General features: G+C 42.9%; 2 protein-coding genes across 4 annotated transcripts in view; one reads left to right on the top strand and one right to left on the bottom strand.

Annotated features, from left to right (window-relative positions):
• The window catches only part of ERG28 (ergosterol biosynthesis 28 homolog), a 32215-nt gene extending 20591 nt beyond the window's left edge, over window positions 1–11624 (bottom strand). The window contains exons 1-3 of the mRNA XM_086937523.1: window positions 11464–11624; window positions 6395–6563; window positions 5612–5702 (exon numbers count right to left, since the gene is read on the bottom strand). Coding sequence (XP_086793649.1) covers window positions 5612–5702; window positions 6395–6563; window positions 11464–11538 — 335 coding nt within the window. The 5' untranslated portion in view covers window positions 11539–11624. The remainder of the gene's footprint in view (window positions 1–5611; window positions 5703–6394; window positions 6564–11463) is intronic.
• Window positions 11625–12242: 618 nt separating this feature from the next.
• Window positions 12243–25967, top strand: part of TTLL5 (tubulin tyrosine ligase like 5) — a 1386223-nt gene continuing 1372498 nt past the window's right edge. For 2 of the 3 annotated variants that reach the window (XM_086937525.1, XM_086937527.1), the window contains exon 1: window positions 12243–12587. The gene's annotated coding sequence lies outside the window, so the exon portion shown is untranslated. The remainder of the gene's footprint in view (window positions 12588–25967) is intronic. The other variant, XM_086937530.1, reaches the window with a different exon arrangement.

Genomic DNA, 25967 nt, shown 5'->3' on the forward strand with positions numbered 1-25967 from the left:
AATGTAAATAAGTTACCTCTATCAATACCACATGATTGATTTAGTCATTATGGATGTCTGCTCACTATGCAAAACGAAGACCTAAAATGTGTGGCTAATAAACCCCAATGTAGTAAGGGAATGAAATGAATGTGTGACAAGACTTTTATATAGCAAAGTAGTAGCAAACATCAGCAACTGCTAAGTCTTCTTTACACCTGGTGTATAATACATAAATATATCAACCGAGTGAAGTATTTTCATAACGCAATCATAAGGAAAGAGATATCAATGTCACAACAGGAAAAAATTGATATGCATAAAATAGAAGTGGGGAGGATGCAAAAGAGAATGTGCAACACTAGGTGGTAAAAGAAATATTCCTTCACCACGAGCTTATCAAGGACATGAGTGCGCAGGAGTCATGCATCAGGTCTGTCGAAGACGTGGCAGTGATTGGACAAGGCATGTAGAATTGGTTACTGAAGCAGAGGATGTAAATTACACTACAGAGATAAGTAAATGAAATCCACCAAGATACATTGAAGCACATGGAGATGATTCCAAAGGACAGTTCAGAATAAAGTGGATCAGGGTGGGGGGGTGCCCAAGATAAGGGCAAGAATGGGGAACACTTTGAAAGCATGGAAACGGGCTGGCTGGACCAAGTTAAGCAATCAAGTTAATTTCTTGTGGAACATTGGCTCTATCCGGAGCTATAAACACTTATTTAAAACGAACTGGCAACATTACATACTTCTCGAATACACACTGCATTCAAAAGAAAACAAACATGCAGATAGAGTGGTGGTTAGTGTTTCCTTCAAGACTTAAGGTATTAGGAACAGGCCAGTGCACATCAGGTAGGCAAATTAGACCAAGGAACGGTTAGAGAGAAAACACAAAGGACGAGCCACTTCCAAGCAACAATATCCACGACATACAAAATAAGGGCCACACACACAGAGCTGTAAAGAAAGCCAACAGGAAATTGACACAGGTGAAGGCAGACAAACACATTGGTGCAACAGACAACTAAACATTTAGGGGTTGGATGGGTTCATATATTTTGAAAGGGATAGTCAGGGCAGGGGCTCTAAAAACAAAAGACTTGAGCATCAACAATTACTGCTGCCGTGATCTCCACCTGCGATTACCCAAGTTCTAACCCTCCTACCCCACTTGTGATCACATGTTACCAGCTTGCTGAACTATTGAGACTGATGCTATGCGTCACGTTTCTGGGAAATTTGGAACCATCTGCCACAAGAACTCAATTTTCAAGGTTGCATTATCTTGAAATTTACTCCAGGTGCTCAAATATCAAGGAAATAGTCTGAGCAAAGAGAAAACGTTGAACTCGGAGATGCCGCCTTAAATAAACGTACTTCACCGAACCAGAGGTGGCTTGAGAAATTAGAGGCCTGCAGAAACATGAGTGGCAATGGGGGAGGCTTTGAGTGGATAGTAGGATGTTGCACATCCGATTCAGCAGGGGCAACCAGAGATCTTTGGCAAGAGGTTCAGTGAGGGACAGTAAACAGTGGTTACACATGTGGCCCAGATTGCTGGGTCCATTGGAGAAACGCACCATTAGCAAACTCGGACATAAAAAAAACTTGCCCTGGATGTTTCTGGGTATAAATTCCTGGCTGAACAAGTAACACTCAGGATTGTGCATGGGACGGTAGTAATTCTTGGCCTAGTTGGGCCGAGGGTGGGTGCCCTTAATACGGTTTGCATCAGCAGCAAGACACATGTTTCCTCACAACAGATTGGAGTGGCTTCTCAATCATCTAGGAGTCCATGGTGCATCGATCAAGGAGGTTTCCACACAGTGGTGCAGTGGAAGTGGAGGGTGCACAGAGCCATTTCAAGAGTCTTGAGCTTGCTAAGCTTTGTAGAGCTCAGGGGAGGGGTTGACAGACACTAGAGTCCACTCCCCACCTCTAAACGTTCAGAGTTAGTCACCTACTGCTACATGCTGTAATCTGGTTTGTTCTTTTGTTTGCACACACTTGGATTGTAGAGGCGAGAGTTTAGGACTTACTTTTATTAAAGTGTATGTAGAGGACTGGGGTGTGCAGTTGGGTGGGGCGTGTTGTTCTTTAGATTCTTTTTTAGATGTCTGTACTTGAAAAGCTGGTCCATCAGCAACTAGCAGGCTTTATTGAAACACATGGCCTTTTCCATGACTCGCAACATTGATTCAGACCAGGTAGTAGTACTGAGTTCGCCTTAATAGAGATAGCTGATTCCGTGCGATGGAAGCTGGACGGAGGCTCAAGAGCGGTGTTGGTGCTGCTTGATCTTTCGGCAGCATTCGACACAGTCTCTCACCTCGTCCTGCTTGACCGCCTTCGGTCTAAAGGCATTCAAGGTTTCAAGGTAAGGCCTTGGACTGGTTATCCTCCTTTCTATCTAATCGGACACAGGCGGTGTTTTACCCCCCCCCCCCCTACACTTCTAATATCCGTCCGTTAAAGTGGGGAGTCCCTCAGGGCTCCTCACTGAGTCCCCTTTTGTTTAATGTTTATTTTTCCCCCCTGTCAGCTTATTGCGCAGTCAGGAATTAAGAGAACCTCATATGCTGATGACATTCAGCTTCTGTTTTCTTAGGATACTCCCACCCAGACCATTTTTGACCCACTGAAAGATTGTCTTCGAAACATCGCATGCTGGATGGATAACAATTTCCTTCGGCTGAATGCAGGAAAAACTGAGGTTCTCTTTTTCCATCAACCTTCTCCTCTGGTGGCCACTGGATCTAAGTGCGGCCCCCGCCCCTAAGGAGACAGTAAAAAACTTGGGGATCAGATGGGATATGAACCTTTCCTTCCATAACCAAGTCCAGACGGTATCTGCTGCCTTTTTTAAAAAAAAATCAGGATGATCAAAAAATGTATCAACTTTCTCCCCAGTAACACCAGGAAAACCATTGTCCAGGCCTTAATAACATCCCACTTAGATTATGCCAATGGCCTGTATCTTGGACTTGCTTCTGGCCTCTGTCATCAGCTTCAGACAGTCCAGAATGCTGCAGTACGGCTGGTCTGTGGCCTCTCTCTCTCTCTCTCTCTACGTGAGCACATCACGCCACATCGACGTAGGCTACATTGGTTGCCAGTTCATAAAAAGAGTAGAATTTAAAGCCCTTACCTTGGCTCACCGCGCAAAGGAAAGGGCTCTGCGTATCTCTCTTCCAGCCTTCGCCCCTACAGCAATGCCAGACATCTTCGATCCAACTCAAAAGGTCTGCTGTCTACCCCCTAGATTAAAAAAAGTTCGATCTGGGGGGAAAAACCTTCCAGGTATGTGCGTCCTTTCAATGGAACAAACTCCCCATTTCTATTCGAATGATTCAGGAGGAGCTACCATTTCGCAAAGCACTAAAAACATTCCTTTTCTGCTAAACTCATCTGTGTAAGACTCAGCAAATATGCAAGAAGCGCCGGGACACCCCGTTGGGGTAGCTGCACGCTATACAAAACACACTAAATAAATAAATACTTGTGGTCGATTGAGGGTGCTTGCATGTCTAAGGGTATAGGTTGGAGCAGATCGTTGCAGTGATGATGATAACTGGGCAATGGGGGGTTGACGGTAGCGTAGAGAGGGGGAATCTCATGACATGGAATGTTAAGCATCTTAGCGACACGATTAAAGAAGGGTATCCCAGTGGCAGCAAAATCATTAACTTAATGTGGTACTCCTTCAGGAAACCCATTTAATGCACCATACATGCCAATTAGTAGGACAGTGGAGATACAAACTTAGCAATTCAAAAAGGTGATTACAAGATACTTTGATTCTTGTGAACAAAAATTATCCCTGCAACGTGAAGTAGGAGAATCTCCGATCAATTTCCATGGTCTATGACCCAAGGCAGGAGAAAACAAGTGCTAAACACATGCGGCAATTAAATGCATGGGAAATGAAGGAAGGATTAAAACAAAGTGTAGAATGCCTACGTACCCCCAATACATTCAAGAAAATATGGGGCAGTCCACTCTGACATTACTATGTGGGAGGCCTTTAACACTGTTCAAGGGCTAGGCATTGTACCATTTACATTAGAAAAGAACACTTAAGAGAGTTGCGGTATATTCTCCTGATACTCTGGGCCAATGTCAATTGATGGGAATTAAGCAGGAATATAAAAGTCTAACAACTAATGATGCAAAGTTGAATTGTTTTGAAACGCAGCTAAGCAATACACAGCCAAGAATAATGCTTGGGAAGCTCGTCACCTGGCTGAAAAAAGGGACAAAAGTCCAATTGGGCAGGTCCAAGATACTGCAATGGACGGAAGTATCAAGTGAAGAATCAGGCTGGTTTCTTTGGAGGCAGCGGTAATAGGGAACTAAACCAGTTTAATTCGATTCCATGCTTAAATGCCAAAGGAAGCATTTCATATAAATAAACCCCACTGGGGCAGGTACCTGCAGCTCAATGCTTGAGCAACCAATTCCTGTCACCTCGACAAGATCAACAAAGCATAACCTCTGGAAAGAGTGATCATAAGTATGGATAAAATCTGAAAACACATATAGGACTAAGGGTCACCAATCCATCACCGATAACGGTATCACCATATTTAGAAATAGGTTCTGGCATCTCGATTTGGAACATATTTGGACAGTACAGAACGGTCGAAAGAGCAGACCACCCATCTCCACAGGAACCAAAAGGCAAAGAAGGAGCTCAGATGGAAAGTGGGTGCTTCAAGCTCAGCTCCCACTTACTAAACGTTGGTGCCGTATGTGCACTCAACTGGAAAGTTTATGGCTGGAGGAGTCACTAAATTGAAGGAACTCTTTAAATTGGTGGAAGGACCACTTGAGGCTGGAAAGAGCTATGAGGAGCTTTTAAAAACGAATTAAGTGGGTAGTTTGAGCTGGACTTCAGTACTTTCTGACCTGCTTGACTGGCCGGCATAAAGGCATCAGCAGTAGGGTGAGCTGATAACAGTGCTTTGCTTCTGAAAGGAAAGGCACTCTCCGGTAGTCTGCTTTGGGTAACACTACGAGAATTACATTGACTTAAATACCGAAAATTAGAAAAATAAATAACTTCAGGTCGATTTATCCAATTATTTTCATGTTGGTCCTATTACCATCAAACTTTTTCCTTTTACTAAATTGATTTGGGAATTTTAATGACCATTTTTTCTCTTGACTCAAGTGCTGTTTGGTACTTCTGGAATAAATCTACTCACATACAGGGGAAACATATTATCCATCATATGGGGCAACCCTGCCACCTATTGCATGGGATACTGAAAGGCAATTCTAATTCTTTGTAGATACTGACCTTTGGGAGAGACTGATTTAAAATCAAATTCAAAGGAACCATTAAGTCCATATCCAAACACATGTTTTTCATCGTCGAAAGTGAGATATCTTGAGCAGTGTCACATCCCCTTCACCCTCCATAAAACTGACAAGATTCACCCTTTTCCCCAGTCATGTCCATCATGCCATGCCATCACGAAGGACAGTTCACCTCCGCTCCCGTACCAGCAAGCGTTCTCCTTGTTCCCGTTAACACAAGTTGCTCCCCACCTAAGAACAGACCACCCATGCCTCCATTAGATGACCCACTAAGCATGCCAGTGACAAGCCTCACATACGTCTTGTTTCGGATGTCGATGGCACACGCACAGCGGATGACCGAAGATAGAAGAGTCCAGATCCCAAAGGTGCGAGCTTGGAGGCCATTCACTGTCAGAAAGAAGACATTCCTGTGAGTGCAAATGACCCTTGTAGTATTTGTTGCATCAGGAATCTAATGTATGCCTAACAGGGAAGATAGTAACTAGAGAACAATAGAATTCCCTTCTCCCAATTTCAAACTACAAGCAGTACCCAATAAATAAGAAGCATTTATTCTGCAGAGGAGTGTTAGACAGTTATTTTACATGTGTAGCAAATACAACCAAACGTCCATGCTGCAAATTATTAGAACATCAGATTATAATAATTTCTACTTGCACAGCCCAATATATTCTCAAAAATAAAATTCCTTTGGGCAGGTTATCCAACTTTGATTTCAAAGCATTGTATAAAAAGGCAAGAGGCTTGTTCTTCTACACAAAGCTAGATTCAGCATTATAATTCAACAAAAGTATACGGACCACTCCAGTGTGGAGGACTAACAAAAGACTAGGGTGGGAAATGTGTTCGATAACAATAGGGTGTTGTTCAAGAGGGACTAATGGACTCTTCTGGAAAATGTGTACCCTTCATGACCACATACACTTTGGCTCTATAGCGCCCAAGTACTGACAAGCTCACCCACATGCCTCGGACCAGGATACCACTCATTCAAAGATCCTAAACCCCTATTTGCTTGTATACCCCCCATACTACTTGTCAAGGGGTTGTCTACCCACTGACCCATAAACTGTCCTTACCCAGATTTGGTTTGCCAGTATAGAGTTTATCAGAGAGGAAGCTGTGGTCGCGGAAGCTCTGCACCGTGTTCCCGACAGCGATGATTGATACCATCAGCAGCCAGCTACGAAGCACATTCAGGAAACGACTCATCTTTCTCTGGGGATTCAGGGGAGTGCAAGAAAGGATCTGATAGAAAAGAAAAGGGGATAAAATATCAAAAGGAGTGGTGAGTCAGATTAGGCGTGCACGGGTCAGTCCATAAAGCTATTCAGATCTACAAAATTCACTACACTCCTCACAGAGACAGTGAAACTGCGTTTGCGTGCAATTCTGCCTTGTTTACCTTTACCATGTCCAGATCCTTATTCAAGTCAAGCTGCAGGATCTAGAAATTAAACATTTGCAGGAAAACTCAAATTATGATGCACTTGACCCAGGCTGTTCAGCACAGGCATTCTCAACTTTGTAGACTCTTATGGCATCGGTGACATATGTAGAAAGTCAATTTTAAAAAGGTAGGCAAAGCCAAAAAATAAGTCTTGCTTCATTTGTATATTGACATGGCTAATTATTTCTGCTGATGATCTGAAGCATCAGCATAAAGCTTTAAAACAAAGTGATAGGGGAAAAAGCAGGTTGATGTGGTTGCTGTCAACTCTGTTGACAGCCGAGTGATTCTCTATGAATGCATGATGACACACATGTGCCCAGAGAATGAAATGGCCGCATTTTTATTTCTTTACAGATCTAACATACTGAGTATGGGGGGGGGGGGGGGGGGGGGAAGCAGTTATTTCAGTGGAACAAACACCCAAATACTAAATGTCAAAAATATACATATGGAATAGGAAGGGTTCGGGAAGTGATTAAGTAGATGGTGGTATGGTAAGTAATGGGGAGCAAGTAGCGGACCAGAAAGTAAAGATGTGCTTGAGGTGGCTATCGTGGGAAGGGGAGTCTTCTCTTGTATAACAAAGAGAGAAATGCAGACAACATTTGAGGCACACTATAAGCACTATTTCTGAATTGGTTTTATTTTGAAAAAGGCTGCTAGTCATAAATATGGTTAGCAAGAAAGATTAGTCTGCAGGGATTTATTACTTTCATGTGTTTTATACATCCAATGGTTTTATCACCGAGATGTGCAATTGTTGTACTGGATTATGATTTAAATTATTCAATACATTTAACTTGACTTGTTCACCACCTAGACTGCTGTGAAATGTACAGTGCAAATGCACACTCAAGCCTGCAATTTTTTTAGGTATGCAACAAATTCCAAACAATGCTTGAAAGCAGATATACCCGAAAACGACAAAAGACCTAGTATTAAAGACTCTTGCGGACAGTCTCAGAGCACTGTAAATAACGTTTCTCTATCCATTTCATGTCTCCACCGGCTAGAAATTTAAATGGAATTGCACGTCTTTGGGACATTTAGTATTAAACACTCATGCAAAATATTTATTAAAAATAAAGCCTCGACCATTAACCTGGCTGATGATACTAATTCTTTTTCACAAATGCAAGAACATCCAGATATTTTAACTCTATTCATGACTGCTCCTGAAGAAGTTCTCTCAATATCTTTATGCTTCCAGAGAAAGCAAGTAAATATAAATCCCCATGAGCGCCACCTCTGGCACAGGCACCGGGAGCCCAGCCTTCCAATAACTCATCCATACTAATATAATAAAGAGAGAGCCCAAACCTTTGAGGTGGGTAATCTCAGGAACCACAGCACCAATCACAACACCCAATACAGCGTTGGAAAGGGCAGTTTCAGCTGAAGGACATAGGCTATGCAGACGCCCACCATATACATTTAAAAAGTAAAAGAACCGTGCCAGCAAAGTAGTCTTTTGTGGTCGTGTCTGCGTTGTGCTGTGGGCGTGTGCTGGGGGGCGTGACAAACGCTGGGGGCGTGTGGTACGTTCCGCCCTTCATGCCATGTCTCATATCGTGTGCTAATCCCACCCTGCTCCCTTTAAATACCCCTGCACCTCATAATCATAACCCACCCTTACTCCTTAAAATACCCCAACACCCTTTAACACTAACCCATCTTAACCCTATAAATATACCCTGTACCCCAAACCTATCCTTAAACCCTAAAAATACCCCTGCACCCCAAAACCTAGCCCTGAACCCTATAAATACCCCTGTACCCCAAAACCCAAACCTAGCACTGAACCCTAAAAATACCACTGTACCCCAAAACCCAAACCTACCCCTGAACCCTAAAATACCCCTGTACCCCAAAACCCAAAACTATATCTGAACCCTTAAAATACCCAAACACCCCAAAACATATACCTCAGTACCCCAAAACATATACCCCTATACCCATACTTACCTCATCCAAACATTAAAAAAACATGCTTTTACCATTCATGCATTTACAACGAATTTCGTTGTAAATGTATGCGTGGTAAAAGCATATAAAATGTAATGCCATGCGTTAAAATGGCATGGCGGAGTCATGGTGCTTTCGTAAAGAAAGTATGCGGAGTGATGGTATGCGGAAAGAAAGTTGCGGAATAATGGGCGTTTACCCTTCCCTGGTAAGTACATTGGTGGCACGGCGGCCCACATCTCCAGCAACATACTCATATTTTTTCACCACCCATTTGAAAAATCCACAGGTCTCTCTCATTGATGGCCAGCACCGACATACACTTTTAGATACACCTCTAAGTTCTAGAATTGCGAACTTTAGAGCTGGGGAGCTACGTATGAATCTTGGCATCAGCTCAACATCCTGCGATTCCAGGCAAATCGCTTTGTCTCCCCGTGCCTACCACAAATGAATGTGTTCTTCTGTAATGTAAATTGTGCTCATGCCATGTTGTCGAGTTCGCGCTATATAATATTGCAAGGAAAAATAAAGTAGGGAAACTCTAGTTCACACACTACTGAACGCGCACTTAAGTGCATCAGCAGTGCACTGTGAATCGGAGCATTTCACAGGCCTGTCACAGATAACAAATGCTATCCAAACGAAATCCTACAAAACAATATACTACTGGCTGGCAGCAATTCATACCCGGACAACGTCGGGACAGGCTTCTAGTGATAAATAAAAGGCATTGTCATTTACAAATCCAATAGCTTAAACTCTTGCAGATGCAAGACCTATTGCATTGCAAATGCTTGTTAGCTTAGGTGTTTTAGGCATGTCCGAAATTGCATCAAACACACACTTTAAAGAGATCCCCCCCATTTTTTTTCATCCCACTTAAAGCCCCAGAAACAACACCATGTCACAGTCACCTCGTGGCCTGGCACTGTGCATCATGCACAGCTCATGACAAATTTCCAGATTGCCTATGTGCAGGGGCATAGTGAACCATCCCCCACCCCTTGCTTTAGGAACTATGGCAAGGGTGAAGTTCTTGATGGGCCTCTTCTGTCTGCAACTCTGCAGACAAAGGCTCAGCTCATAATTAATCTGAAAAGGTGGACGAGTGAGTAGGTGAAGGGATGGGTGGATGGCTGCATGGATTAGTGAAAGGGTGAATGGATGAATGAAAGGTTTAATAGATGGATAATGAGAGAGGATCGACGGATGAGTGAAAGGATGGAGGAGAGAAGGTAAATAGATAGATGTATGGGTGGAAGGGTAGATGGATGGGTTAAAGGGTGGATTGACCAGTAAAAGGGTGGATGGATGAGTGAAAGGATGGATGAATGCATGAAAGGGTGGATGATGAGCGAGTGGGTGGATGGATGAGTGAAATGATGGATTGAAAAGTTAAAGGGTGAATGGATGGATAAGTGAAAGGGTGGACGTAAGGATGGATGAGTGAGTGAAAGGGAGGGTAGATTGACAAAAGGATGGATAGGTGAGTGAAGGGATAGATTGACGAGAGAAAGGATGGATGAGTGATAGGGTCAAAGGATGGATTCATGAGTGGATGAGTAGATGGATAGGTGGAAGGATGGCTAAATGAAAGGGTCAGTGAAGAGAGAAAGGGAGGATGGATGTCTGAAAGGGTGTATGGGTGGAACGATGAGTGACTGGGTGGATGTATGAGTAAGTGAAAGGATGGCTGGTTTGGTGAAAGGATGAGTGGATGGATGGGTGGAAGAGTGGATGGATGAGTGTAGAGATGGAAAGGGTGGATGGATGGATGAGTAAAAAGTGTGGATGGAGGAGTGAAATGATGGATGGAAAGAATCATGATGGATAGGTTTGCAAATGGTTCAATATGTTTGGATATGGATGGGCTTACTTATATACTATTGCAAGACCTCCTCTGATGTATCTGTAAAACTTACCTGTTGTTGTGAAGTTTTGTCCTGAATGTTGACCTACAGTCCTGAATTTCGACCCTTTGTCCTGAATTTTTACACTCTCTGTCCTGAATTTGCACCAAAGCCAGTTGGTCACCCTGACGGGAAGCCATTCTTGATGGAAGAGAACGCCCAGCTTTCTTTATTAATAACATAGACTTGGTTCATTGCTCAAAAGAATACGTTCACATTTGAAGGAATACCACTTTAGGTATTAGAAACCCTCCGAGTAAGTGTCAACCCGTACCACTACGATAACTAGTGTGAAGCTGTGCTTCTCCAAAAAAACGTATGTTGCTCACATGCTCGCTATTTTTTGCTATTTTTCCGCATTGAGATTATATTTTCATCCTTTTGTACAACTCCCTGCCAGCCTTTTTTTGTTGGCACAGTCTGCGCATTGTATTACCCTCCTTATAAATAACGAATATGTATGAAGCTGGTCCCATTCAAGCGAATGGAACGTAAACCATTTAAAGAGGGTGGACCATCATTCCCAGGAGGATGGTCCAATTAAACCTACTAAAGTATTGTGCTTAATTAAATATGATTGAGAAGAGAACGGCGTCCACCCATCGATTGGGAGATGCCAGATATGCCTCATATGCCTCTACTTTCAAGGAAATAAAGCCCTCCCCCTTAACTGATTTGCAGCTGGGATGTAGTCTCCATTGTGCACCAAAATAAACCACTCCGCAATCCTTTTTAAAATAAATGGACATCAACTAAAAATACATATCAGCCAGAGGTTACTCTCAATTCATTCACTTCTAGCCCCGCTCGCACTCACCTGACCCTGCGACCACACGTCCAAACCGTAGGCTGTATAACGAGAGCTCCACCTGAGCAAGATCGGAGCCCTCATTTACATGCCCTGCCCACTATATTGAATTTCAGCAACCATTGGTGCTTTCCATCGTAACTGCTCTCAACCACGCCTCCTTGAATCACGGCTGAACGTTTATCCCTTCAACAAATTGTGGGGGCGATTGCTTTGCTCCGCCCATGGTGCTTACAACGCGTGACAGGTGGTGCCACCCACTGTTTGGTTTTTGTCGCCATGTTGTCGCCTACAGTTGACAAGCTCTTCTGCGCCATGTTGAATGGAGTTTTCTGCCATTTACCACCCAGCACAGCCATGTTAAATGCCACTACTATGGCGTCCCCCATATGTTGCGAAAGCTTTACATTTGTGGACAGCTTACTATAGAGTTTTGAGATAGAACTAGCACGTTCTACCTCTGACGAGCAGTTGATATGCCTATAAAAGGAATCTCCCTTTGTTTACTGTTATCTGGTGCTCATGTAATGTGCTCCAGACAGTGCACTTGGCCCGAGTTCGCGCTACATACTGCGGGGGAAAAAGAAAACAGTAACACCAGCAAGTATCATTCCTGTCACCTGAGTTCCATTTCTCTGTACTGAAATGAGGTATTCTGAGCTTAAACTGTCATAGCCAAAGCATAGCTGGCGCCCAATGATGCCACAGTTATTGTAGAGTTGGCGTTCTAGTAGTATATCTCCTCGGTGGTAGTTACTGGACTCAGAGAGGTTCTTTCGACCGGAAGTGAAGTTGATCGAAGTCAAGCGACCGGAACCGGCAGTAAATGGCGCAGGCGCACTGAGGTTCTGCTTGTTGGTTGCTTTGGTAACTGAAGAAGCGGCGGGACTCGGTGAATAAGGATGAATTAGAGCTTGTCAGAAAAAAAGTTGAGTCCGATCACAGCGCGAACAGCAGCTAGTCTGAAACTACTACATTCGCCTAACAAAGAGCTACTGGAAAAGGTCACAGAAACAGAAAACCGGTGCCAGAACCAAATAAGTGTAGTAAAGTGTCTGAACCTAAGGACCAAAGCCGGTGCCAGAACTTAAGAATTGGAGCACTGGCCAGAACATGAGAACCGTTGCCAGAAGGTAAGGATCGAGTATGCCATCTTCTTGCATCGTGACCCATTAACTAGGACAAGAGAGGCACAGTAGAATCAGAGGCAGCATATAACGTAAAGGAACTAGACAGCTGGACACAGTGCGAAAAACAACTTTCTTTGACTTAGAACTCAGAGCATGACGTAGAACTCGAGTGCTGGAATTAACTTTTAAGAAACAGGCGAAGACTATGGGAACAAAGCCGAGCTATATCCCAGAATCAGAGAGCCAACGTCCAAGCCTCTGAATGGGTTTATAACCCGAGAACTTGACGGAGGGCCAGGCTATAGGGTGCTAATGTCCCAAAAATACAGCTCTACCATGAGAGAGGGATACTGGTCCATCGCATGAGAACTAGAGCCAAAGTCTCCAGACGTACCTAGAACTTGACCTATAACTTTAGACCCAGAAAAGCATGTAACCCAGGCCCAGCACCCGGCACTGAACTCATAGGCTCATAGGTCACTCATGACCTATGTGTGGACACTAGGGAAGCAGCTGTCGCCAACCCCCACCCTACCACTATTCACACCCCAGAGAAAGCCCCTTACTTACTCCTCCTTGTACCCCAAAGCCTCCACCATATACGCCTTTGCTTTGATTTCAGAAAAAAACATTTTAGCCTGGCCTTTAGTAACTATTTGCCTGTAGGGGAGGGAGGAGAGGGGTAGCGAGGGTGGGGTCCGGGGAGGGGGAGATGGGGGTTGGGGGGAGGAAACAGGGCACACGTTGCACACACAGAGTCACAATATGAAGGTTCAGGGTTTATTCACTTGGTGGCAGGGGGAAAAAAGGGAAAAATCTGAAAAATGGAACAGAGAGTTGATACCAATACTAGATGTTTTTTAATGGCCTGCCGAATTATGACAGTGAATGTCTGCGGTCTAAATGATCTTCAGAAGAGATTACACGTATCAGCCTTTTTGAAATCAATGAATCCAGATTTGATTTGCCTGCAAGAAACCCACGTGGAGGGAGGAAAGTAATATTTGCTAGAGCAGCTGGGTTTCAATGTACTAGCATATACAAAACAAGGTTCAAAGACCCGTGGGGTAGCTGTATTAGGGAAAGGTAGAGACTGTACAGTTTATGAGAAAAAAGACAATCTATGGGGGAGGTGGGTCATAATCGAGGTGGGCTTTAGGGGGACTAAGTTTACGTTGGTTTCTGTGTATGGCTCGACAGGAGATGATCCCGACATATTTGACTTCTTGGATCAAGAGTTACCAACCTGGCCCGAGCCCGTTATATGTTGCGGTGACTTGAAAATGAACCGTCCTTCTGGTGTTGAGCTACAAGATAGACAGGGGTATAGTGGGAGGAAGAAGAGTGTGCACAGGGCGGTAGTAGATATGGCACTGCATAATGCTTTGTCTGATACCTGGGCCAATCTCTACCCTCAGGTGGATGGCGATACATTTTTTTCCGCTCCACACAGAATAACGGTAAGACTGGATTACTTCTTGATTTCCAACTCCTTATTAGCAAGCTCACAAGTTAGGAAACTGCCCCGCTTGGTCTCAGACCACAACCCCCTAATCTTGTCAGTTAGCTTAAGCGGTATAACAAGGAAATTATATCGCTAGACGTTCGAGAGAGCTCTCTTAAAAGATGTAGGTTATTGTAGGCATATGGATATTTGGATTAAAGAATTCGGGAGCATCAACAAGGGGAGTACCAGTATTGGTAATGCATGGGACGCGTTTAAAGCAGGGATAAGGGGAGAGACACTTAGTTTTACAACGTTTAGACAGAAAATGGAAAGGGATTGGGTGGAGCAGCAAGTTAATTCCCTTTTAGCCGCAGAGGAAGAACTGGGTAGGCTAATTGTGAATGGATACCCCCTGGATCAACAGCTGCTGGAAATTGTGTTATTAAAGGCTGAAATAGCGGAAAATATTGCTAATGAAACAGCAGCAAATTACTTGGCAAGGAAGGAACAGGCTTGTGAGTTGAGTGAGAGAGTGGGACATATTCTTGCTGTTAGAACGAGGCAGAAGATTGCTGCAGGGGACATTAAGAATATAAAGGATGGACTAGGCAACCTGATTTCAGACCCTGCAGGCATAAGAGAAGAGTTCAGGAAATTTTATACAGAATTGTACGATGTGGAAGAGGAGGAGAGAGACGAAGGAACTAGGGATTACTTAGGAAATCTCCAATTGACTGAGCTAGAGGTAGCTGAAAGAGAAAAACTGGAATCTAGTATAACATTAGAAGAACTAACAATAGCCTTATCAGACCTCCCATCATCAAAGGCTGCAGGCCCATACCAGATCCCTGTAGAATTCTATAAAACATTTCTGGGGGCCCTTAGGTTGGAGTTACTGGACATGCTCATTCAAGCTCAGAGGGGGGTTTCGATTCCAGACTCCTGGGGAGGCACCGAATTTATAGTCATTCTGAAAAAAGGTAAACCTCCCACAGCCCCTGGGTCTTATAGACCTATAGCTTTAATGAACTCTGATGTTAAGCTATACTCAAAAATTTTGGCAACAAGATTGGCAGCAGTCATCGAGAAGCTGGTCTCCCCAGTCCAACACTGTTTCATCCCGGGGAAAGGCACCACAGAACATGTCAGAACAGTATTTACTTCCTTCGACGCCATGGAGGTTTCGGGCGGCCCTGTCGCAGCTTTATTTCTTGATGCCGAGAAGGCTTTCAACAGGGTCTCCTGGGGGTATCTATGGGAAATATTGATGCACTTCGGGTTAGGTGAAGGTTATATTAGAGCGATCCAGGTTTTATATAAGGCACCAATAGCTAGAATTAAGATCAACAGAGAACTCACGTCTGTGGTACAGATAAAAAGGGGGACAAGGCAGGGTTGTCCGAGTTCTCCCCTCCTCTTTGCACTCTATATGGACCCTTATTTACGGTATCTTAGTATTAACCCTAGAATTCCCCCCCCCCTTTGTTTAAATGGATTACAAATTAATGTGTTGGCATACGCAGATGATGTCGCTATAATTACCCCGGACCCATCCATGGCAATTGGAGAAATAGAACAGGAGGCCCTAAAATTTGGCGTAATCTCAGGATATAGGCTTAATAGTACCAAAACACAAATAATTAAGAATTCATTTGTTAGCTGTGACGATATACGGGTGGTTCCGGCGGCAGTTTATTTAGGGGTCGAAATATCGGCTAAACTTGAGACGGTGGTAGAACGGAACATGACCCCCTTATTGACAAAAGTAAGTTTGGATCTGGTTAGAATGAACAACCTTAGATTCTCGTTGGTGGGTCGCACCAACGTAATTAAAATGCTTATACTCCCTAAGTTTCTTTATTTTTTTAGAACGATGCCCTTAATGTTCGAGATCTCCTGGTTTAATAAGGTTGAGTCAATTTTGAATAAGTTTATTTGGGCACATGGAAAGACCAGGAGGGCCTATAAATTTATGACCTTACCGAGGGCAAGGGGGGTGGGGGGTCCCAGATCTTAGATTATATTATTGGGCCTCGGCTCTTCAATATATGCAGGGTTTGATTGGTGCGAGCGGTGTAGATCTGAACGTTACTGCCTTCTCGACTATGGTATATTCCATTGTGCTGGGTCCAGAAACCGAGAATGCCTTCTTAAGCTGTGCCGACTCTTCATATTATAAACGCACACGGTTTAAGACTGTTCTGGCGGCGCATAATATCTGGACAGCCGTAGCAAAAAAATGTGGGCTGGGGAGATTTAATAGATATACGAGACTCTATAGGAATAAATCCCTACCACCTTCAATTTTTGCTGATGCTACTATGGCAGAGTACACAAAACAATGGTCCTGGTTCAAATATGACTCATGTGCTGTGACAAGTGTCTATCACATCAAACTAGCACTCACCGCAAAGTCATTTACCATATGTCAAATCACATTAATATATACAAATTAAACCAAGTAAACGTTTTTTATGAATTTATTAATGCATAATCCATATTGACGCAATAGTATTTTTGCGAGCTTTTAGCTTGTATCAAATATAGTGAATAACACAGAAATATTAGAATGCAATTGTATAATCATTACATTTCAATGTGCTCTCAGAAGAAAGGGAAGGGAAAGTGTGCAGGTTGTGAGGGACCGGGTAAAGGTGGTGTGACTGGTTAGGAACATCACGTTAAAATCAAGATGCCTTTACAATCAGTATGTACAAGGTTCCAGAAATGCATCTAACATAGGTTTAAATTAATCATTAATTTACACAAAACAATGGTCCTGGTTCAAATATGACTCATGTGCTGTGACAAGTGTCTATCACATCAAACTAGCACTCACCGCAAAGTCATTTACCATATGTCAAATCACATTAATATATACAAATTAAACCAAGTAAACGTTTTTTATGCATTTATTAATGCATAATCCATATTGACGCAATAGTATTTTTGCGAGCTTTTAGCTTGTATCAAATATAGTGAATAACACAGAAATATTAGAATGCAATTGTATAATCATTACATTTCAATGTGCTCTCAGAAGAAAGGGAAGGGAAAGTGTGCAGGTTGTGAGGGACCGGGTAAAGGTGGTGTGACTGGTTAGGAACATCACGTTAAAATCAAGATGCCTTTACAATCAGTATGTACAAGGTTCCAGAAATGCATCTAACATAGGTTTAAATTAATCATTAATTTAAACCTATGTTAGATGCATTTCTGGAACCTTGTACATACTGATTGTAAAGGCATCTTGATTTTAACGTGATGTTCCTAACCAGTCACACCACCTTTACCCGGTCCCTCACAACCTGCACACTTTCCCTTCCCTTTCTTCTGAGAGCACATTGAAATGTAATGATTATACAATTGCATTCTAATATTTCTGTGTTATTCACTATATTTGATACAAGCTAAAAGCTCGCAAAAATACTATTGCGTCAATATGGATTATGCATTAATAAATGCATAAAAAACGTTTACTTGGTTTAATTTGTATATATTAATGTGATTTGACATATGGTAAATGACTTTGCGGTGAGTGCTAGTTTGATGTGATAGACACTTGTCACAGCACATGAGTCATATTTGAACCAGGACCATTGTTTTGTGTATTGACATTTGGACCCCGGTCCTGTAGTTCTAAGGGTCTACCCCTTTACTACTCCTACTATGGCAGAGTAGGCTAGAAAAGGAATCATAAAAATAGGGGATCTGATAGGCCTAGACGAGAAGATATTACAATTTTCCGACCTCGTGGCAAAGTTTAACATCGCCAGACAGAGTTTTTTTAATTATCTGCAGGTCAGGAGTTTTCTCACCAGGAAAAAAGGGGGGGGAGGCTGGTTTCGCTAAAAATTGTATTTTGGAAGCCATAGAACTGGGGGGGGGTGTTCTATTCGTAGTTTTTATGCTATTTTGGTAGAGCTGAAGGTGGATGATATTGAAAAGTACAAAAATAAATGGGCAGCAAAGTTAGGAATACAGGGCCGACACTTCTTGGATTCTCTGGAATTAGGATATTCAGTCCTCTGCTCAGCTCCGCTTCAATCCCAACATTATAAAACACTATACCAACTCTACTACACTCCGGCTCGCATCGCACAGTGGGGAGGAACTACAGGGATCACCTGCCCACGCTGTAGTGAACAGCAGATAGCATACACATTTTTGCTGCATGCCCTCAATTACGAATTTTGTTGAAAGGTATGGAATACTTTCTGGGTCGTACACTTGGGTTGGATGTGACGCTAACACCAACAGTAATTATGTTAGGGGTTAGAGGGATCAATGGTGAGGTACATCGTGAATTTTTGTTTATAGCAATGGTGGTTTATAGATTGCTGATCGCCAGAGCTTGGTTAGACAAAATACCTCCAGTACTGCAATAGTGGATTGCCCTGCTTTTGGGGATTTTTAATTTAGAAAAAGGCATTTATGCTAGGAAGGGTAGAAGGGCAAGGAGGTTGGGAAGGAAAATATGGGAACCAGTTCACCAATGGAAAGAGAGGACAAGTGAAAGTCATAATTGATTTAACCCCCTAAGATATGTTTTGCTTGGTAAATTGAGACAATCTGATGTATAGGGTTTTCTTTGTTTTTCTTCTTTTCTTTGTGTTTCCGTAAATTGTATCGTAGTTATTAATGTACTGTTTTTTTAACACTTGATTACTATATGTACTTAGGTAGCTTTTTTTATGTATTAGTACTCTGTGTATTGCCATATGTGTGCCTACAAAAAATTTAATACAAATATTAAAAAAAAAAAAGAACTTGGGTACAGGCTCAAAACTTCAGTTCATATTTTCAAAAGCGAGTATATAAAGGGCAATTTTCATACGAGTGTACAAGGCAATAGAGTTCAGCATGCTCTGCAACTCAGTTTTTGAGTCTCGAAAGAATACAAAATCTGAAGGGGCCAAAAGCTAGGCTACATAATCTAAGGAACAAGATATAGCGACTTGTTTGGAAATTCGACAAAAACAGATCGTTGACTCCTCTGTTTTTAGGTCAAGCCTAGCAGCGCGCATGCGCTGCTCTGCTAGGCTTCTTGTGTATACTCCGTATGGGTATGACTCCTCCCACACATTTGATTGGCTTTTGCATGCGTCTTTCAATAATAAACGATTCAGAAAAGGGGGTGGTGATGGACAGAGTATCTGAATTAAGCAGAACACTCCTACCCAGTCCAAAGATCAGGGCTTGATCCATCACCGTTTTTTTAGCTCACTGCACCATCCCAGCTCAGGACCCGGCTACATGCAAATTAGTCTGTCCCTGGCCCAGTGCATCATAGGAACAGGGCAGACCAAACTACCAAGCCAATTCTTATACTGGGAAGGAAACAAGCTTACGGGGACCGGTTTCTGGCATTTCAGCCGTCTTCGGCCCGGCTTGCTTGAATCCTGATGGTGCAGTGAGCAAGGGACTGACATCTGAGTATACCCTTCCACGCTTATGGTGGACAAAACGATTCAGTAAAGGGGGTGGTGATGGTCAGAGTATCTGAATTAAGCAGAACACTCCTACCCAGTCCAAAGATCAGGGCTTGATCCATCACCGTTTTTTAGCTCACTGCACCATCCCAGCTCAGAACCCGGCTACATGCAAATTAGTCTGCGCCTGGCCCAGTGCATCATGGGAACAGGGCTGACCAAACTACCAAGCCAATTCTTATACTGGGAAGGAAACAAGCTTCCGGGGACCGGTTTCTGGCATTTCAGCCGTCTTCGGCCCGGCTTGCTTGAATCCTGATGGTGCAGTGAGCAAGGGACTCACATCTGAGTATACCATTCCACGCTTATGGTGGACAAAACGATTCAGAAAAGGGGGTGGTGATGGACAGAGTATCTGAATTAAGCAGAACACTCCTACCCAGTCCAAAGATCAGGGCTTGATCCATCACCGTTTTTTAGCTCACTGCACCATCCCAGCTCAGAACCCGGCTACATGCACATTAGTCTGTCCCTGGCCCAGTGCATCATGGGAACAGGGCAGACCAAACTACCAAGCCAATTCTTATACTGGGAAGGAAACAAGCTTCCGGGGACCGGTTTCTGGCATTTCAGCCGTCTTCGGCCCGGCTTGCTTGCACTTGTGCATCCATAAATCACGTATTCATTCTTGCATTCACCAACTTACACAGCAACACAATACAGCACATACACACGTTGAGCCACATTTGCAAGATACATTGAAAGAATAAAAGTAGAAAAAATACAACATGCTATCGGCTAAAAATGGTAGACATATGTGTGCAATAATAAAGTTAAACAAAGCAGCTAATTTATTGCCCTCTGTTTGTGCCTTCTACGCCCATTTCTTGCCCTCTGTGCCTTCTCTGCTCATTCCTTGCCCTCTTTTTGCCTTTTCTGCTCAATTCTTGACCTCTGTTTGTGCCTTCTCTGATTGTTTCTTGCCCTCTTTTTGCATTTTCTGTTCACTTCTTGCCCTCTGTTTCTGCCTTCTCTGCTAATTTCTCACCCTCTGTTTGCCCTCTTCCTGCTGTTTTCCTCCTCCCGCTGCCCAGCGCCCCTCCTTCCCCCCAGGACACCTTCCTTGGCGGAGTTCAGAAACAAACTATAAACTTGGCTTTGTGAGGGAGGCCTTGCATCCCATCACCCAGATATCCTTCGGGGTGACAGCGCTGCACACTAAAAATGCTGAGGGATTGATTGATTCAAATAAAGATACTTTACTGAAGGTTTTGGTTTTTTGAAAAATGTTGATTTGCAACGTTTCTAATGGAGGTGAGTGGGAGAACTTGGTGAACTGGTTTGTGCGCAAACGCAAAGGCCTATTGTTTGGGAAGTCCTCCGCCAGTCCTTGTTTTCTGGCTCATGTTCCGAAGTACTTGACGTTTGTTTTTATAATCAGATAAGTAATATTACGAAATCATTCCCCAAATGCCCCTAAATGTCTGATGACCTTTTAAGTACTTAGTGCCTGGGTAAGTATTTTCAGTGGCCACTTAGAGTGTACTCTCTGCTAAGCCTAAAATGTTTGCCCTATTTGTTCATCTTTTGCTTTGTCATGTGTATACAGTTGGCAATAACCTGTTTCATTAATAAAAGATATGAAAAGGGCACAAACTTGTTCCTAATCTGTCTGGGGCCCAAAAACCCTAGAACTAGCCCTGCTGCTGTGGGTGTAATCGCTGCCTAAGTGTCAACGGCACATGCCGCAGAGCTCCTGGCAGTTTCAAGAAGTGGAATGAAAAACTAACTTATTGAGCAGTTTGAGGCAGGAGACACGAATGTGAATGGCAACATTCAGTAGGGAGCATTTTGGGAGTCACTGCATATGTAACTGACTAACAATAACAGCTGAAGGTACTGTACTGGATGGAAGGATCTTACAAACAGCAAAAGCACATGTGAAGCAAGTTAGGCCACACAGTGCAAAAAAAAAAGGGAAGAACTGGCGAAATCAGGAGGTGACCTTGTCGGAGGCAGTGATGTAAGATAAGGCCTCAGACAAGCATGTGTGACTCCACAGCCAGACACAGAAGGATAAAACAAAAGGTGGAGGCAGCTCTGCCAAGTACCACGCATCAGGCGTTTAGACTAACGCATTTCAGCTTGGTGATCCACATCAACGGACTGAAATGCAAAGTCATGCATTATATCGCTTCAGCTGTAAAGCTGAGAGTGCTGCTATAATTATAAAGCACCATACAAGCTGCAGTGGCAGCGCACAGTGTGCGCTGCTGCCAGCAAACTGAGGGTGCTCTTTGCCTGAGCTATACCTTAGTTCAGCTTTACAGAGTGGTGTGCTACAATGTTACAAAGTTACAAATACACCAACGTGCCGCAATATCCCTGACGTCAGAGGAGGACGGGTCAGAGCCCAATTGCTACCTAGTCTCTTGACTGACAAGTGACTTTAGGCAGGCCTGGCTCAGGTTCCTGAGGCGGGAGCGGGTGGGCCGCCACGCAGATCAAAGTTGGCTGATGGAGCAATCGTGATACTGTCCCCATGGCTGACTGCAGCAAACAATAATGGTTTACTTTTAGTAGCTTGCACACCTACGGTATCCGGCAGCTGCTACCGGCTCCGCCCCCGGCCCCACCTGCGTCATCATGGATACATGTGTGTAATCAGGGCTTAGCAGAAGAATCATTGCCACAGGAATGAGCCAGTCCGTGCACGGTACTCAGCATAATCATTGCTTACGGCCAGCGGGGCTGCCAATTGCCGTTGTCCGTGTTCCCAGTCAGGTCAGTGTTTATTTTATATTGATATATCCTCATGACCTGTGTTCCGCTGCGCCTTGGTTGTCTCTCTGTGGAGCCTTGGGAGAGCGGGTATCTGAAGCGGTTTGTGGCCTGTTTTATTTCGTGGTCAAGGCCCCCCCCCCGCCCTGTTTCTTGACAGCGCCAGGTCTCTCTTCCTCACATGCAGAGTGAAAAGAGTCGGAAGCCGCACATGAAGATGGATTCTTCACTTAGTTAATCCAGAAACCCCTAGTCTGCCCGGCCGGTCAGATCAGCTATCACAGCACAGCAAACCATCTCCCATAGGGAACTAATATTTATTAGAGCGTCTTGTAAAATAGCGTAGGCTGTGTCCGGTTTATTCTTGGTGCCCAATTAAATGGCACCAAATCAAATACTTTTGATTTATTAGGGCATCTTAAAATACAAAGAATTTCGAGCAATTATTCTAATGGAAACGGACAGTGCAAACCTAGGTGAACTGCTCACCCAGTTGTACGTGTAAAGTTTGGATCATGTCAATCGCAGTGCCTTCCAATAAAGCACAGCTGCCTCCTTAGTTGTGACCTAAATGCATGTCTCCCACTCTCAGCTTTCGAATGCAGCTGTGCTTACTGCTCATGTCGCTGTGTGTGAGTCTGCGAGTCACGCAGCTTTCAGTGGGCCGTATCTTTTGTCTGCAATTTTGGCTAGAGTCTGTTTTTTTTTTTTTTAAATCTTTTTATTGAAAGTTTTTACTATTACATACAGAGCACGGCAATATTAATAACAAAATGCATCACATTGAGAGAAAAAGCAAATAAAGCAACAACAATAATAATAAAATGAGCAGCATCCAAGTAAAGAAAAAGAATGATCAAAAATATCAGTCCCATTTCCAAAGCATAAAACTAACCAAGCAAAGATTCCATTCTCTAATATTTCTATAAAGTCACTTGTATCTCTCTGGATATTACCATCATAGCAATTAATACCTTATATATTGTCCTAAATCTCCCGAGTTTTACTCACAAATAAGTTTTATTCTATTACACCCTCCTTCCATCGCGTGATGGGATCCCATATTAGCTTACCGAGCTTCTTTCCCCTTTTTCCTTTCCGTGCATAGATCTCTTTCTCCACATTATATGTTGTTATTAATTTGGCCAGCCAATTATGAAAGGTGGGTGGTAAAGGGTCAATCCATGCCGAGGCTATACATAATCTCATAACTGATAATGCTACAAATAAAAATTCCCTCCCGTTTGATAACTGTTCATCCTCCAGATTTACTCCTAATAGTATAGTTCCGGGAGTTAACACAATTTCGGTTCCTAAAATATTATTTATGAAACCTTCAATGTCTTTTTTTAGTGAATATAGATGGGGGCATGTTGCAAATACATGTTTTAGATCAGCTTCCAAACTTCCACATCTATAACACTTAATACCCACAGTACCTCCCCATTGTGCTATTTTTGCAGGGGTATAGTATAAATGATACAACGTTTTATAATGTTGCGCCTGCAAAGGTGCTGAGCATAACAGAGAGTATCCCTTTTCTAAAGAGATACCAAAGCTTTCCCCACTTATATTGAGATTGTCATTCCATTTTTCGTTCCATTTTTCATAATCATCCTGTTTTGATTTTATCAATTCAGCATAAAACCTCTTAATAGTACAATCTTCTCCTCTTTGAACTACTTCCATAATAGAATCGCGCCTAAAACCCAAAGCACCTCCCTTTTTATTCAAAAGAAAACTCCTAATTTGTAGGTATTTAAAGAATTGCCTGTTAACTAACTTAAATCTAGCCTGTAATTCTGAGAATTGAAAAACCCCCTGATCCCCCATTACATCCCCTATGCTTCTAATTCCCTTGTTTTCCCACTCAATAAATGTGGAGCCCGAGAAAATCTCTTGTGGAAGATTTGGGTTATGTGAAAGTCTGGTATACACATTATATTTCCCCAAACCTATTCTTTTAACAAAACTTTTCCAAATTGTACATGCTGCTATGAGCGTCTTAAACTTTGTCCTCTTGTAGTAGCTAGCCTCTGTAAACTTCAATAACACATTCTGCACTTCTATTCCCAAAGTTAGTCCATAAATTGCCAGTGTTCCAAATTTACTCCAACCTTCTGACTCTGCCCCTCCCAACAAGCCAATCATATTTTGGAGAGCTGCTGCCCAATAATAGAGTTTTAAATCTGGTACTCCCCAGCCTCCCCTCTCTCTCGGGAGTGTCATATATCTGAGGGCTCTTCTCGTTTTCCCCTTTGCCCAGATGAATCTATTAATTATGCACTCTAATTTTTAATTTTTTTTTACTTCAAATAACAAGGGTATAGCTCTAAATAAATATAAAAATTTTGGGAGGACCAGCATTTTTATTATATTTGTCCGCCCCACAATTGACATGTGCAAGTTATCACACCTGTCCAGATCTTTCTCTATTTTCTTAATTAAGGGGATAATGTTCTTTTCTACTAACATGTCCAAGTCTGCCAAAATAATAACCCCTAAATATGTACCTAGCTGCGTCACTCGGTTATCTATACAGGGAGTAAATGAGTTTTTAATTATCTGCGTTTTGGATGTATTTAATTTATAACCCGATATCTTTCCAAATTTCCTCGCCTCAATTTCCAGATACTCTATAGATTCAGTAGGATTTGGAGTGATTACGGCAATATCGTCTGCATAGGCTAAGCTTTTACAATGCCCGATAAGTGTTGTTAGAGGTATAATCATCTCAGATGCCTCTATTCTGCGGATTAGTGGATCCATATATATGGCAAACAAAGCGGTGAGCACGGGCACCCCTGTCTAGTAGCTCTTTTTATTCGAAATTGCCCCGTATTCCCACCATTCACCCGTACAGTTGCTACCGGATTTAAATATAGAATCTGTAATGCTTTAAGATATCATTGTTTAATACCTATTCTTTCAAGAGCATACCAGAGATAGTCCCAGTAGACCCGATCAAATGCTTTTTCTGCATCGAGTAACATTACTGCCATTGGGTCTCCTGTGACTGATGTAACATCAAATAGAGTTATTACTTTGCGTATGTGGTGAGTAGTCCCTCTCCCCGGTATAAAACCATGTTGAGAACTACTAATTATTTTGTGAATTACTCTGGCAAGTCTTGATGCCAATGCCTTGGAGAACACTTTCACGTCTGCATTCATTAAAGTGATGGGTCTGTAAGATCCTGGTTCCTCCGGATTTTTCCCTTTTTTTAATATTACTACCACCTCAGCACTTCCCCATGACTTGGGTGCTGATTTACCCAACTGTGCCAGTTGCATGACTTTTATTAACTCTTCTCCCAACACATCCCAAAACACTTTATAAAACTCTATAGGTATTTGGTCAGGGCCCGCTGCTTTACCTGATGGAAGTTTCCATATTGCCTCCTTAATTTCTTCTGTCTGCAAGACCCCCTCTAGACCCTCTGCGTCATCCTCCTCTACTATATCTACCGGGATCTCTTGAAGATACTCCTTCATATCCTCTTTATCTCTTCGAATATCTCGCCCTGATAATTCATCATCATATAACTTCTCATAAAAAGTCCTAAATACTTCCCTTATTTCATTTGACTCTGAGTGCACCCTGCCTACTGTATCCCTAATTTCTCTCACTGTTCCCACCGCTTCTTGTTGCCTTGTCCGGGTAGCCAAGATTCTCCCTATTGACTCACTCAGTTCGTAACACTTCTCCCTTTTAGTGTTGTAA

This window comes from Lissotriton vulgaris, chromosome 9, assembly GCF_964263255.1.
Source record: "Lissotriton vulgaris chromosome 9, aLisVul1.2, whole genome shotgun sequence".
NCBI classification, from domain to species: Eukaryota; Metazoa; Chordata; class Amphibia; order Caudata; family Salamandridae; genus Lissotriton; species Lissotriton vulgaris.